The sequence below is a fragment of the Atta cephalotes genome, assembly GCF_000143395.1.
Source record: "Atta cephalotes unplaced genomic scaffold scaffold00030, whole genome shotgun sequence".
Classification (NCBI taxonomy): domain Eukaryota; kingdom Metazoa; phylum Arthropoda; class Insecta; order Hymenoptera; family Formicidae; genus Atta; species Atta cephalotes.
The window spans coordinates 639,216-655,612 of NW_012130094.1; the positions used below are offsets into that span (position 1 = coordinate 639,216).

The 16,397-nt window shown below is 31.7% G+C and overlaps 1 protein-coding gene across 1 annotated transcript in view; it reads left to right on the top strand.

Annotated features, from left to right (window-relative positions):
- The window catches only part of LOC105620906 (rho GTPase-activating protein 7-like), a 227,288-nt gene that overhangs the window by 161,616 nt on the left and 49,275 nt on the right, over window positions 1-16,397 (top strand). Inside the window, exon 8 of the mRNA XM_012202383.1 lies at window positions 10,123-10,194. Within this exon, the coding sequence (XP_012057773.1) occupies window positions 10,123-10,194 (72 nt within the window). The remainder of the gene's footprint in view (window positions 1-10,122; window positions 10,195-16,397) is intronic.

Consider the following 16,397-nt stretch of genomic DNA (forward strand, 5'->3'; position numbering starts at 1 on the left):
AAGATAATAATACTAGTAGTAGTATATATAATAATATATGTATATATATATATATATAATAATAAATAATATAATAATATATATATATATATATATTATTGTATATTATAATTTTTTTATTCTTCATATTAGAAGAGAAAAAAATTGATAACATAAATATCTTTTAAATATTTTAAAAACAATAAAACTCAAGATAAAAAGATAAAAGAAATTAGTTGTAAGGTTTTAATTACATTTGTTAATACAGATTTTTATTACAATTATTGATGTATCATAGTTTTATGACGTTATAAAAAAAAGTACGTAAATAAGTACTTTTTTGTATTTTGTAATACAAAGAATGAGAATAGGTATAAATATATTGTTAGGTGATAGCTTGACAAGTAAAGTAAAGTAAGTTTGTTGACAAGGACGATCCTTTGGCCGAATTGATCGAACGGATTCCGGAAAATGCGCGCGGTGATAACGAATTGGCGATAACAAGCGCATGACAGATCGCCGGTGTAAGTACACCTCGCACGGATATCTCGTTAAAACGAAATAATCTCGGCAGGCACGCTCACCACCTACGGGTTTGTTCTCTACCGGTTTAGGTTGAGGTAGGTCGTCCCGTGTCCCGAGCTATTACCAGTTAATGACTGCCGCCACATTCTCTGTCCCTCTCGATTCCCTTCCCTTCGTCTACTCCATCTTCGCGTGATCACGCCTTCTCTCTTCGGATATTCCGATCCCTCCGTGCAGATGCAGACACGCGCGTGACAGTTAATCCGACTGCAGCGATGGTCACGCAAAGGACCGCAGTAGAAACTTTATCGAGAGATCTTATAAGCAATCTCTCTGTGATTCCAGAATGGAACGATTTGCAGATTGGATGTTTAGATTTACAATCCTTCAATTTCTAACATCTAGTGTCTAGTTGAAATGTTTTTGTGCAAAAAATATTATTTTGACTAACAGAAAGTCAAGTTTAACATGAAAAAAATATTCGCACAAAAATGGTATTAATGCATCAATTTAATTGAAAATAATCTTGTTAATTTAATAATGACATTAGTGAAATAATATTTTTATAAAATAACATAACATATTTATTTGTATGATGTATTTATTTTATTGACACTATTATTGAATTGACAAAATTATTTTTAATTAATGTAAACTTCTATTGTTTTAATACATTATTGTGTTTATCATATATTTGATCTGTATAATCATTAAAGTTTCGCTGCATTGAAAAAATGATATAATTCAAAATTATCAACTTTTCAATAGAGCATTTTTGAAATTGTTTCTGAATTGGAACGATTTTAATTACATATAGAATAATGAATATGCATAACTTTACTTTCTTTCCATATTATATTTTCAATTATAATGTATTCTCTAAAACTATGTCATGAATTTTCAAAATTTTAACATTGCAATCGTAGTGTAAGATTGTATAAATTTTGTCTCTTATTAAAGTTGCGACACTATTCCATGTAATGTTTGTAGATGTGTCGTTTTCCACAATATTAATCTTCAGGATCGATTTCCTTTCTCTATGCTAATTTTTTATTTGTATCTTTCTATCAACGTGGTAATAATAATCAGCATTTATTAATTGTGGTAATCCTTATAGTTCACAAGTTATGATAAGGAATACAATGAGGATATCTTAGACAATTTTTCAACTCGAAGAAAAATCCTTTAAAGATCCTCATTCAGATATTCTCCCCTATTCTTGAATTTTAATTGCCGGAAATGTGAACTATCAAGCATTTTTCAGGGAAAAATAAAAAGAAGAGATATTCGAGTTCTCGTCAATCCTCTGAATTTCATGTCAGACATGGCATAAAAAGGAAAATAAAAACAAAGGATAAAAGATCAAGGAAAATTGTATAGTGCTCAAATCGTTTGCACGCATACGGCGTTTCCATGCAACACGCATTAATTCGTCTCTTCTCGCAAGAAACGTAAATCATCACTCACCACTCCCACGTGCTCCGATAATGGATTTCGTCGCCTGCGAGAAGGCATCGTTCTTGCAAATGATATGGTTCGTATACGATAGTTAGCGGCCAGGGTTGAGTCAGTATTTAAGAACTTACGGATGAGGCCGAAGGTATGAAACCATATAAGAGATGTAATGATTGTGTCTCCACTTGTTGTTAATGAAGAAAACCGCAGAAAAGTGGAGAGTAATCGCTGCAACGAAGAACTCATGGAAACGCGATCGCGTAGATCAAATATTATCTTGTGCAAAAAAAAGTCTCTTTGTATGGAAGATATTCGCAGAGAGTTTTCACAGAAGTCATTCATTTTATTTTATTTTTGTCGTTATTTTTCCTGGTGGAAGATCCGTGAACGTTGTAGGACAAAGGCGTGACTCGCTTCTTTTTTCTACCTTTGCCTCTCATCGCTTGTCCGTGTAGATTTATCTTAGTGGCCAAACGAAATACCAAAGTTCGCCAGTGTTTGACCGCGAGGCACGCTGGTTCAGGCAGTTGCTCTCGAAATGTGACGGTGAGTTTCGGGTCAACGGGGTGCATTGCGCGTGTCAGTGAAAGAAATATTAAAGTATCAGAGTGCGAGTTTTGAGATACGAATTTCAGAAACCTCTCGATTAGCTGTTGTAAAAGTAATTATAGAAAAGCTAGGATGAACGTAACGTACATGTTAATAAATAACAACGATAGTAATTGTTATATTTGATAATTAATAAATATAGTTATTACATAATATAATATTACATTCTAATTATTATTTTATTATTTCAGCGAGGAGAAGTAAAGATAATAATCTCTTAACGTTTCGCATAATGAACCATAACTTCTCCTATAATTACTACTCTCCGAATGACGGAGCATTGCTTGATGATTATCGAGCCATGTTCGTCTTCTTAGAAAGAGTCCTAGCGCGCTTTGCAAATCATGGAGGAGGATCCTATGCAAAGCGGCTAACCGGTTCCGTGAGTCCCAAATCGACGCGGGGAAGAATCCGGGGCCCTCCTCGTCGACCCTTCTCTCGACTCTGTCAATGTGATAACGCGCTGTGCCATCGCAGCATGCGGCGTCGCGTTTTACACCCCGCTGATCCGCATTTGTTGAACCACGCACCTCGAACGACATCTTTACCGCTTCTTTAACGCAAAAAAGAATTCGCTTCGTGTCGTGTCAGTACGACACATGTTTACGAGTTATGTAATACATAACATGCACGATAACGCGGTAATAATAAAGAGAAAGGGAGAAAATGAGAATGAGAGAGAAAGAGAAAGGAAAAAAGAGCTTTTTTTATTTATAATATATAGTATATAATAAATGTAAAATAATAAATTTGAGTCCACTTATTGTATTCATAAAACAAAATTGCTGAGACAACTTATGAAATCATCAAACATAAAACTTTGACTCAATTGAATTATATATAATTATAATACTTTTATTTTTATAAATATTTATTTTTTTTATACGTAACTTGAAGTTGATAAATGAATACATAGAAAGAATTTTGTTGGAAATCATTAAAATAATTATGTAAAAAACATTATAAGGAATGCTTCAAAAAGTTTTGACATTTTAACAATTGCAGGTTAAGTATTTTATTTCATTCTCTTTCTGTATTATTATTTTATTAACTTCAAATTATGTAAAAATAAAGATATGTTTATTAAAATTAAAATTAAAACTTTACTACTCGTATAAATTATAACTTTTTTCCATAAGTTATCTTAGTAATCTTGTTTCAGAAATCTACAATAGCAAGTGAACTCGAATTTATTTTCATTATACTTCTGCATATACACTGCACATTAATATTTGTAAAAAAAAGGTGATTTATACGTAAAAATATTAATAAAATTCATAATTATTTTGATATTCCAACTTTTTGGTATTCCAATTTATATTGATATTCCAACAGAGTTATTTTCAGATCTATATCTAAATTTTTACTTCGGCAAAAAGTTCTTTTGTATATTAGAAGTTTTTATGTTTACCTTTTCAAGGTGCCGAGCATTCCCACAGTATTTTCAGAGGAATTAACACGTTTCTGACTAGATGGCTGAACGTATGTAAAATGTTCAATTGCTTTTATGATCGCTAACTCGCGCAGTACTCATTAGACAAATGTTTATGCAATGGAAGGTCGTAAACGGGGCACAACGTTGCCGTATATCACTGAACAAAGGTTGAATTGTCGAGTAACGGGGACGAATTGCAAGAGATCTTTCAGCAGCCAGCACAGACAGATTATTACATAATATAGGAGTGGCTAGCTATGTAGAAAATTATTAAAATATGCGGTTAATATTATCGTAATTTCGGTGAGCATGAATAAAGGAAATAGGAAATGTTGTGACTCGTATACGATACGTATAATTAAGGAATAGCTATGGCGAGCAACAAGTACCCTTGCGTTATCCTTTCCTTTCTATGAATAACGCATGCATATTGAGATTGTTGAATAAAAGCATTTCTTCAACGAGAAAGTTTAACACAAAGTAATAATAAGCACCGTGAGCTTATGATGTAGTACCATAAAACATTAATAAACGTAAAATAATTATAGGGGAAGTTAAGTTTCTACTTGCAGCAAATATGCATTATGAGTAGATATACGATTTTTATTTCATTACTGTACACTGTTAGAAATGTTCTTAAATTTTATTAACTTTTAAGTTACACAATTTGAATTTAATTTCATAACATTACATTAAATTCAATGTATTTATAACTAAAAAGTATATATGTGTACATGTACATAAAATTTAATGTACTTTTCATAAAATTTTATTAAAAGTACATTAAATTTCATAATTTAATGTACACGTTCATTTCATTTAAGTAACTACTGTAACTTAATTTTCAGTTAAATCATTCATTACTTTTAATTTCATTTATAACTATGAGTTTCATTTACACATAAAGGAAGTTCGTGTTTACATTTTTAATAGTGTAATGTTATTACATTGTGTGATGTTCTAATACGGTGTTCTAATACGGCACGGAAATGAAATTTTCTGTTCTGATTGCAACACGTAACTTTTCCTCTTAAACTCTAACGCACGGTGATTATTACACCTCGTGATTCATACGTGTTTTCGATACTTGCGTAACATTGAAGATAAACCTTGCTCGAAGCATGGTTTCCACAATACGCATGACTCTTGTCCGTATGTTTGTATACGCCCACCGAGTAGAAATTATCTTTGGCGCCAGTCCGCCGTTAGATGTGCAATATATGAAAACAATAACATATTCGCTGGACCATGACCCACTCCAATGCAATGTCACGATTTATCGCATTCGATTGACGATAGATATATGACGATATTGCTTGTATAATCAATAAACTTTCTTAAGAGATTTCGATTTGTCATAATAAACCGTTTAAATAGAATATACGTCCTAAAGAATGCACGTGGGATTTTACAACCTACGCTATTTATTACAAAAAATGTATTCAAGAAGCAATTATTTGTTTTTTTTAAGATTATTTATTAATTAAACAGATCAAATCTTCGAACAGAAATTATGAATTTTTTCTCGTTTATTGTATCTCGCTTTCACAAAAGAATAATATCATATAGATAGAATAATATCATATTTATACGCTACTCTACTAAAATCTTTCGTATTCTCTTCTCTCACAGTGTCGTACATTTTTATCATTGATTACATTAGCCTACGAATTTACACTTTAAGATGATTACTTGAACGAACATAATCGTTTCCTGTTATTTTATAGATGCTGTTTACCAAATTCTTCACAATTTTGAGATAAATGACATCAGAGAAATAAAAATAAATATTTTGAGGATTTTTATGACGTCACACCGACAGCAAATTTTTTCTAAATTTTGTTAATGCTACGCGAAAGTATTAACTTGTAAAAATATATTTTTAAATAATTTTTTTAAAATAAAATACATTTTGTTTTGTGTTTCAGTGTGATTTTTAATTTTTAAGTTATAATAATTAGAATATTGCTGATTTTTATTCAGCAAGTAAAAATACTTTTAAAAAATATAAAATTGTTACAAATAATTTTTTATCGCTGATATTAATCGTAGATAAATCAAAGAAGTTGTAAGAAGTTGTATTTCCGCTCCATTTAATTCTTTTCTCTCGCAATAGAGAAAAGAATTGATCACTGTTGTGCTAAAAGGTCTTGTGTCGTAATCATTGCAGGACAATACGTAGAAATGTTTTCTTCGAGAAGTTTTTACAGGCGAAAACATGCTTACATGAAAACCACAATAGTTGAACGAGAAAAAATTGCATTTCGGATGCATATACTTGACCCGGATTCACGAATAATCGTGCATTTCGAATTGTGGGATACGGACGCGGTTTCGCTAAAATGCCCTGTCCTTCAACTTCGATCTTTGCTAAAGCTTTTGGACTTTTTACACTCCCGAGTCCACTTCGGGGTTTTTCTAATGCTCGACCCGCTTTGATACTGACGTCAAACGTAATGCATAAATTTCGTTTGAAGTCTTATCGTGGGTGCCGCTGCATTCGAGTGAACTAATAATAACTTAATTTAGAATTCAATCGATATTTATATTTCATTTAAATGTATAAATTTTTAACGTTTGGAAATTTAAATATATTTTAATATTAAAGCGTTTAGAAATATTGTGATAAAATATGATCATAATATAAGCATATTTTGTGTTCTATTATTTTTTATTTTATTTTTTTATCTTCTAAGTATATCTTCTAAATTTAATTTTAGTAAACAATATTTTCATTTTCTCTATGTATTTGTGAGATTCTTAATATATATTGAAACAAAACTGATGCCGGGCTTGAATTTCGAATATTCCATGATGTGCAGTATGGAATACCTACGTGAGACAAAGTTGCATCCGAAGATAAAAGTGATATCGGACTGACGAGGATTAAATTTAATTGAAAGCTCGCATTTTATATTTCGCGTTTTCAATCCGTTCGGTAAGCACTCAAATTGGATCGAACGGCACGATCGAGAGTTTCAAAGTCAGTATTGTCGATATTTTGAAATCGAATGGTAGCATCCTGACACGTGCCGTCCCGCATTAATCAACGATGTGTGTGGATATTCTTAATCTGAAAAAATGAGTCCCGCATGTGGTAACGAAACCACAGCTATCGAACAAACCGCGACCTAAACCATTTAATTAATGTTCATTTCGCGAAGATCAAAGAGAATCCACACTCACGGAACGAGGGAATTATTTATTACCATAAGATTAATGTCAACTAAATCTAAACTCGTTTCTATATTTAAATATCTCTATAATAGTGTTTCTATATCCATGCCTTTGGGATATTTTTTATCTTTTTTTCATAAAGAAAGATCGTCAATTCAAATCAATCATTTCTAGTGGAAGTCTATAAATATATGGAGAAAATCGAGACATGAATAATATAATACATGAATAAATATTTACTTCATATTTCTCTCCTATGTTTTGTACATTGAATCGAAGGAATAATGATACTCATTTGATACTCATATTCAATATACAAAATATTCATATTCAATATACAAAATAAAGGAGAGAAATATGAAGTAAATATGTAACCCTGCAGCTGATGACAAAATCTATAATCACAATTACTAGATCTGTAAGGCTTATTTAATTTATTAAAAAGCTAATTAAAAGACACTTCAAGGAATTTCAAGAAACCAAAATGACATAACTCGTATTAAAAAAAAAATAAATATTAAATATTGTAATAATCAAACAATACTTTAACAATCTAAATTTATAGATATAACAAAGAAAATTGAATTTAACAAATAGATTTATAATTACCTAAATGGGTCCACATATAAACTCGTCAGCTCCGGAAAGTTAAAGTATTCTATATAACTAATTGTAATTTTTATATCTTTACGCCTTTTATTCTTGCGGCGATAATAATTTTCAATGTAAAACTTTCTTCACTCATCCCGTTTATACATTCGCGAGATCATGTGACAGAAATTTATGGAATAATACGATTTTACTGTTAGGTCGCTGCTTTTAACTTCCAGTTATATTCTATACAAAAGAGGTAGCAATGTGAGATAAAAGCACTCCGCATTTCTCTTCATCAACAGAATATCTTTTAACTCCTATTGTTATTGTTGTGTGGTCAATTTCTGCATCGAGATTACCACTTATATTTGAAAGCTCCATAATTAGCCTATTAGTACGCTTTGGTAAACCACAGCTCCCTCCAGAATTTCTGATTCTATTGCTATTTCGATCAATACGTAGAACTTGTTGAAACCGATATAACTTTAATGAGTTCATATTTCGATAATGTGGACGTGAGAAATGAACCGGATGTGATTGAACCGGATGTGATTGTTCGTGATAATGAAATGTGAAAATTGATACTAAAAATTCTATCATATCTCTTTTTAGCCCGAGGAATTGAATTTTATTGATGTTATATCAGTAAGTGTGCAGTAAAAAGTGAACATCGAGATACTATTACAGTTTTCTGATACCCGACTCTGTCAATTTTTATAAACGTGAAGTACTAATGCACATATCCTTCCTCATTCTTGTGGACGACGTCGATTCTGCACATTATTATTCCCGTTCAACGTGTGCGCGGAAGGGATATTTTTAACGTTTATACAGATACTTTATCTCATTATAATTCGCCCACGCATCCACAGAACGACTGCGTTAGTTGCTGTAATGATCTTTGCGGCAGTGAAGGCGAACTTCTCTTCCTCATCCGCTTCCTCATCGTCTTGTTCTCCGTGTTCGCTCCTCTCTGGCGAATTTTTATTCGCTCTTTGGATTTCTGCTATATTTCTTGTTTATTATTTTTTCCCTATATGAGTATCGCGCTTATTCTAACACCCACTTGTTTTCGTTACGATTGCTCTTTTAATATTGAAATATATATCCTGTAAAGGATAACGAACATCATTTATCTATAATAAATATTTACTTCTTCCTCTTATCAATAATTTAAATCTAACATAGATAGATGTAATTGAATTTCTCAATTGATAGAATTAACGTTATTATGTGTTCGAGAAACATGATAGAAAGAAAGAGATATCCTAAATAATATCCTAAATAATATCCTTTTCATGCGACTTGAGATCTGAACGCAATTGGTGGGTACTTAGGAACGAGACGGTTCATTTGCATGTCTATAAAGTGGCATACGTGAATACGTATATGAATACATACATGAACGCATGGCTACTTACGTAAATTCGTGTCATCGACCTCGCGTGACTTCCCGTAACTTAGTTTTATCTTTTTTTCCCCATTGAGTCTGCATCACAATGATGTCGTCGCGTTGAATTTTATTACGAAATACACTTATGAAATGATTATATAATTAGAATTTCAAATTTATTATCTTTAGTAAATGTCTAATTAGTCAAGCATAAAATATCTAAAAACTTTGCTTGCTTAAATATTCGAACTGTCAATGTTCGAATTAAACACAGTAATTTTTTGTTTAATATGTATAAGATATCTAATGTTATATTATATAAGTATATATATTTATATATAATTTATGAAAAACATAAATGAAACTACGCTAAACATGCATATTGAATATATGAAATATGATATAATGGTCTTGCACTAATAGCGTTCATAGATTAATCGATGAGCTAAACGATTCAACTGCTGGTGTATCACGGATGAAATACTCCAGCTTGCAGGCGGAAAATAAAGACATTGGTCGCTTATTCGCGAAGGCTACCCGCTGCTAAGGAAATTGATAAATCCGCTGCGGCGATATCGATACTGATGGCTATCCATGTTTTATCGCCCTGCGGATACGCGATCGTCCGGATCTCAATTATGAATTCCCGTCGTCTTAATCTCAGCAGGGGTGACAGACTTTCCAAGATATCTTTAGTCGTTCCAGCAATTTTTCTGTGAACAACTTCGCATATTTCCCACATGTCTTTTCTCTTATTAATCAATTTCGTAAATATTAATTTGTATAGATATTTTGATTTTATATATTAACATACTTTAATTATATTTTTTTATTTCTATACACAAATATTATTTTAACCTTAACTAAATTATATTAATTTATGACATTGCGAATTTATACAATACTGCATAATTTTTCTAATTAATATTAATTAATTATTCTTGTAATCTTTCAGAAATTGAGGCACAAGAAGCTTGCAAATGGTTGAGAGCTGCCGGATTTCCACAGTACGCTCAAATGTACGAAGGTAAGTGCCTTGATGAATGTCAGAAAGACAATACTTTATAGCTTAAGGTCTATTGATTTAAATCAAAATCCTTTGAAATTGCTCTGAAATTAAATGAGTACATATAAATTAAATGGCTAACACAAACTGAAAGGAAGCAATTTCAGATGAAATCTAAATCACTCGGGACATCCAAGGATTCAATGTTCCTGGAAGTAGATAATGGAATTTAAATGGGAGTGGAGGAGGATAACCTTTTGTTATCCTCCAAGTCTCTATTTCCTTGAGAGAGATAAACTACCTAAACCTTCGACAAATTCTAACTCATTCGAAACCACGACGCAGTTACACAACGATGTTGTCGCACATAAATCCTAGCAAACGTTATCTTAATTGCATGAGATTATCATCGACATAATTTTCACGATATTTTTTTAAGTACTATCTGAGCCATTTGTTTAATCTCACGTAGGCTCTTTGCTTTTTTAAGTTGAATCGTTGAAATACTTGTAGCTCTGCTTGTTCTCGAAAAAGAATAAAATCAGAAAAAGCGGCGCCATTTTTCAGGACTCTTTTCGAAGAGAAACAATTGGAGCAGGGGAATTAGAAAATTGTACAGCAAAATTGATAGGTGATAGATGAATCTTGCAATTTATAAAAAAATAATAAAATGTATTAAATGTAGCAGCAATAAGCAATTCTGAAAACCATTGCCTAAAAATTATTGACATGACAAATAATCTTGCTTCAATATAAATTAATCCTTTGTGGATTGACAACTCCATTTGAGATTATCCCTTTTCATTTTGTAAATTATTCGCTCAATTTTTACCTTGGGTGAGATAATTTAATAATATTTTATCTGAATCTATAATTAAAATTAAAATATTAAAAATAATGGATTCCCTATATACGGACAAAATTTTAAAATGATTGTAAAATTCGGTTTTAGAGAATTATGAACTAGCATCAAGTTTTCATTTTCGCTTTATTTAAAGTTTATCAGTGCTACGCAAATAAGTATATCTGATTTCCAAACTGATTTTAAACACTGATGACTCTTGTAATACTAGATCCTCCTTCATTGAAGGTTATATCTTTTTGAAATTTGACCTTTCTGAATTACATTCAAATTGAGCGATACCTAAAACAATCTGTAGAGAACAAAGTTTTCTTTAAGTTTCCTTGATAGAAGGCTGATGGTCCGCAAAAGATTAATAAATCTTACCAGAGGCAAGGTTGTTGGTAGCTATTTTGCAACTGGTCCAACTAAAATATTGCAAAGCAGTTATTCATACAGCAACAGCAATATGATAAGCAAGTTATTCAGCGCATCGGTGGTCACATAGCGTCAAGACACGGCAGAAGGAGGAGCAGTAACGAGCGACACGTGGGCAGACGCGGAGGATCAAATCGTCGCGAGAGCCGAGAAAGTAAATTATTAAGGAGGCAGAGCTTGATGCTGTATGTGCGCCCGGACATGTTAATACGTCTCATAAGACGGGCCCTTTGTCGCGGCGCCTACCAACAATGTGTTCGTTATTGCAGTACCAGTGCATTGTTGCCGCCGCATTTGCGCCGCCGATGCCTTCTTCTTGCCATGCTATTAGCGAAGTATTGTTTTACGTTTATAACCAAGGGAGATCTCTCGGAAGAGTTTAATGTCTGACAGTCAGGCTCGATTTTTAACCATTCTTTGGATCAATTTTCTGACCTTCTCAGTCTGACAGACTCAAGTAATATTTTCTTAAATAAAACGAGACACACTACTGTTATATACACATCCTGTTTTGCTCCTAGAGACTTACGGACCACCCAGTCTTGACATTAGAAGCCTCAAAAAATTTTCGAAAGTTTGAAACACAACACCCTTTGTATTTTTATGTTTTCTAAAGAAGCTTCACTTTCACTTGCTGTGATTAATTATGTCACGAGAAACTTGATAAAAATATGTGGTGTCACATGATCAATAAAAAGAAGATAAAAAATATTTCATCATGATTTACAACATGTTCTATGTTGCGTTGAATAAAATATCTTAAGGATTTAATGATTTCATTCCACTGGTGATATCCTGGTGACATAAATCTCGTCTTACATTGTGACGCTTAGCCAGGAGGTAAGATCCGCGTAGATGTAAATCAGTGCGGCTAAGCGAAGTGAAAAATTACGCAGGCCATTAATCACTCGTCCGACGGCGTCCGGGTGAATATTATTCCCGCATTAGCTCTTGAAATTGAAGAAAGACCTGGAATTACTCGCCATGCCAAGGACGTTAATGACTGTTGAACACGAGGCATTAGTCCTTTCCCTATGTACACGTGGCTTAATACCGCGATACGCTCTCTTGGCAGATTTGACGGACTCCGTTTGCGTTTCGTACGAAGCATCGTATGCATTATGAAGAAATACATGCTAACGAGATTTTACATCAAATATCTGCGAGATTTTACATCAACTATCCTCGTAATCAAGACAATTTTATTTCTGTAACAACTTATTCTGTAAAAAAATTATAAAAAGAATACTAGAAAATGTTATCATATCAAACTGCTCTTCACCCTGATGAAGTGTAATATTTACAAAATATATTGGCAATAATGAAACTGGAAATAACCCATGAAACGCGGTGAAAATAGCTTCTAATATCAGAAAATTTTATTTTAGAATTTATTCCTATAGTACATTTTATTGGGATATCGATAATTAAATTAGATAGAAATATTCGGTGAATTTGGAAAATAAAATTTATTTGAAATTTTATTTTATTTGATTTTTATATTTTTGCTGTACTTAAACTTATAAATAAAAATAGAGTGACGTGATCCAGGAGAAGACAAAATTTAACGTAATCGTGATCTATTATTTAAATGTAATTGATCGGAATTTTTCAATTCGTTTAATAACTCGATGTCACATTTAACTGTAATTTGCAAGTTTAATAAGTTAGCTCCATTATAACTGTAAATTTATGTGCCTCCGGTCACGCCATCGGTACGCAAGCGAGCGAGATACGCGCGTGTTTTCTCACTGCAGCAAAGAATCGGAGTAGCAACACGCCTTGCATGTGCAAGAAGCGGAAAATAAAATTTCCCGTTGAATGTCAGCGGATCACGGAGTCCAACTTATAAGTCGCGTCGCATCCAAGTGACAGGTTTGATGGATACCTTTCTTGAAATAGTTGAAATAAATACAGACGCGATCGCACAAAGTGTAAGAAATTCTCATTTTCCGTATTAATCACTTCCAGAGAAATGTGTTATTAGTTCATCTTGTACTGTCATTCTTTTAGAAAATTATAAATGTCATAGGATTTTTCTCTTCATTGCGGAACGAAGAAATAAAACAAAATTCTAAGTTAATTTGAAAAACTGAAATTTTGTATTTTTTTCTCATAAGGCTGTATTACATAAGTTTTTAGTAAAATGAAAAAATTAAAAATTTTTCTACATTGTATTTGGAAGTAATGCAAAAGTTCGGTCGCAATTTAGAACTTGAATAAAAAATTATTTTAATACAAAGTAGCATTTTTTAAAAATAATTAAAATAAAATGACAAAATTATCGTTTTAACTTTAAAACTGTATTGTTAAATATTTATAATTATTATATGTATATATATTATTAAATATTAATCTTATTATAAACTGTTCATATGCATATATAACATTCTTTTTTTACGCAAGGTATAAATTTTCTATTTCAATCAAATTTTTATAGAGACATCTGATACATTCTTAATCCTGCAGTTGTTTACAATAATTTTATATTAAAAAAAAAAATGTGAAAAATTGTGTAAATAATCCTAAAGATACGTTGTGTAACGAAATGTGCGGCATTAATCGTGCACAAGCGGATTAACGTCGATCACGTAAAGAGTGTCGAGCAATGGCACTCCTATTTCTATTGTACGAATCGCAGGGAGAGATAGGGACCATTCTGTTTCATGACGGTTGTGATTAAACAGATTTACCCGACATACTGTGTGCAGTCACTGCATAAGCCACCGCTATAAGCCGCTGCAATACAGCGTATCCAACGTCACGTAAAATCTGGACGGAAAATTTTATGCCAGATTATGTCGCGTTAATGCTTTAACTTTTCCTTACAGTTCAATCGGCGGTGTCCATGTATTCTGACAGGCCTAGTTTGCAGCCAGAAATTAATCGCGCGAAACACACGGCTTATTTGTGTATAAAAATTTTAATATAAATTTTTTTCTGGCAACTTGTATAGAAATTTTAATACTTTTTTTCGATTATTCTCGCAGAGATGATTGATTCACAGTATTTAACTTAGGAAACTTATGAACTCGAATTCATATACTGACGAGATATTCATACATTTAAACATTACATACGCATTTGTAAATAATAACGCATGTGAGGTAAAACGAAAATAGAATAAGATATAGATAGATAAGAAACGAGAATAAAATAAGAGATAGTATAATTTCAGAGTAATAAAAAAGAAAGATATAAATAATAATAAGAACAAAACTCATACATGCACATAAATAAAATATATAATATAAATAAAATATGAAAACGAAAACTGGAACTCATTTTTTGCATATATCTTTTAATAATAAGAAAAATATTACGATTATATATAAATTTCGTCGTTACATATGTATTTTTGTAATTAACTCGATCAACGTTAATTCATTTTATGTAGCAAGCATATATTATATATGAGTCTTCGCCGTTATTAAAGCATAAATAATATATTTATAAAATAATAAAATATACAATTTGCAAAAAAATGTATTTTAAAAAGAAATGTATTTTAATTATTTGTGAATTATTATATATCGCTTTATAAATATGTTATTTATGCACTAACCGTGGAGGCTCATATATATACATTTTACTTACAGTTAATTTATTTTTAGAACATAAAAACTACTTTTATTTTATGTATATAAATTGGTTGATAATATCAGATATTATATTATTTGAATGTGACATACATTAATATTTCTTGAATTGTTAATAGAATTATACATATAATTAGAAATGAAAAAATTATTTATTTCAAAAAGTTATCATTTTAGTAATAACATTTTTGGATTTATCTTTTTAGTGTGTAGCAGATTTCGCTCGAAAAGCTGTTTGCAGTTTCAGCATTTAAAAAAATTTACTATGTGTGTGAGAGATTTTATTTTACGTTATTTAAAATGACATAAATTAGCCGTAAAAGTTTCAAGATGAAACGATGTATTTTCTGTCATGAAGAGAGAAACATGCTTTTATATTTCTGCTATGAAGAAAGAGACACGCTATTTATTTATTATTCTATAGAAGCCAACTTACACACAAAGTTACAAATTCCTCCTGGATTCGCGGAACACAAAGCTCAAAGAAAACTTCAGATATAAAACATTTCTCAGTTTTATCAGATTTTTCTAGACGAAATATATGTTCTTTTTTACATGATACTTTTACATTTAAATATAATTAATAATTAATAGATTATAAGAACATTTTGATAAAAAATATCTTAGAATTACATTAGAAAAATGTTTGAGTTTTTTACATTATTTGGAGTCAATTATCATTACATATTTTTATAAAAGCACTCTTTTATTGAAGATCCATTACATTTAGCTCGCTTATATTTAGCTTTATTACATTCACCATTCTTTTCGAGTTTTACTCGGCTTTACGTGTGAAAGATTTCGAGTTTTACAATTTCTTCTATATCTTCCGTAAATAGAACAATTCAACATTTATATATGGTTACAGAAATTTATCCACAGCCGAGAACGGAGAGTTTACAAAAAAATGATGTGCATTTCGCGTTACGCACAACGACGCGGCTAACAATGAATAATTAACGAGAGGCATCCCGAAAAGTCGATTCGTATGTCCTCGTGAATCACGCATTGCGTCAACCGTGATAGCGGTGAGACATAAATCGATCGTTACCGTTAAATTCTCCGGTGTACCTTGAACGTATCATCGGCATTGCGACGCGGCAATGCGCCAACAGCCACGGATGTCAGGTGGTCGTCTGTTTCGCTTGCGGTCGAATTTATAGCGCAAGGAAGAGAGAGAGAGAGAGAGAGAGAGAGAGAGAGAGAGAGAGAGAGAGAGTAGTTCTTCTCTCTCTCTCTCTCTCTCGATATATAATAATATACATACGATGACGAACGTAAACTTAAATTCGACGACGACGGTACCGGTACTAACGTCCGGAGGACGACAACACGTACACGTACTA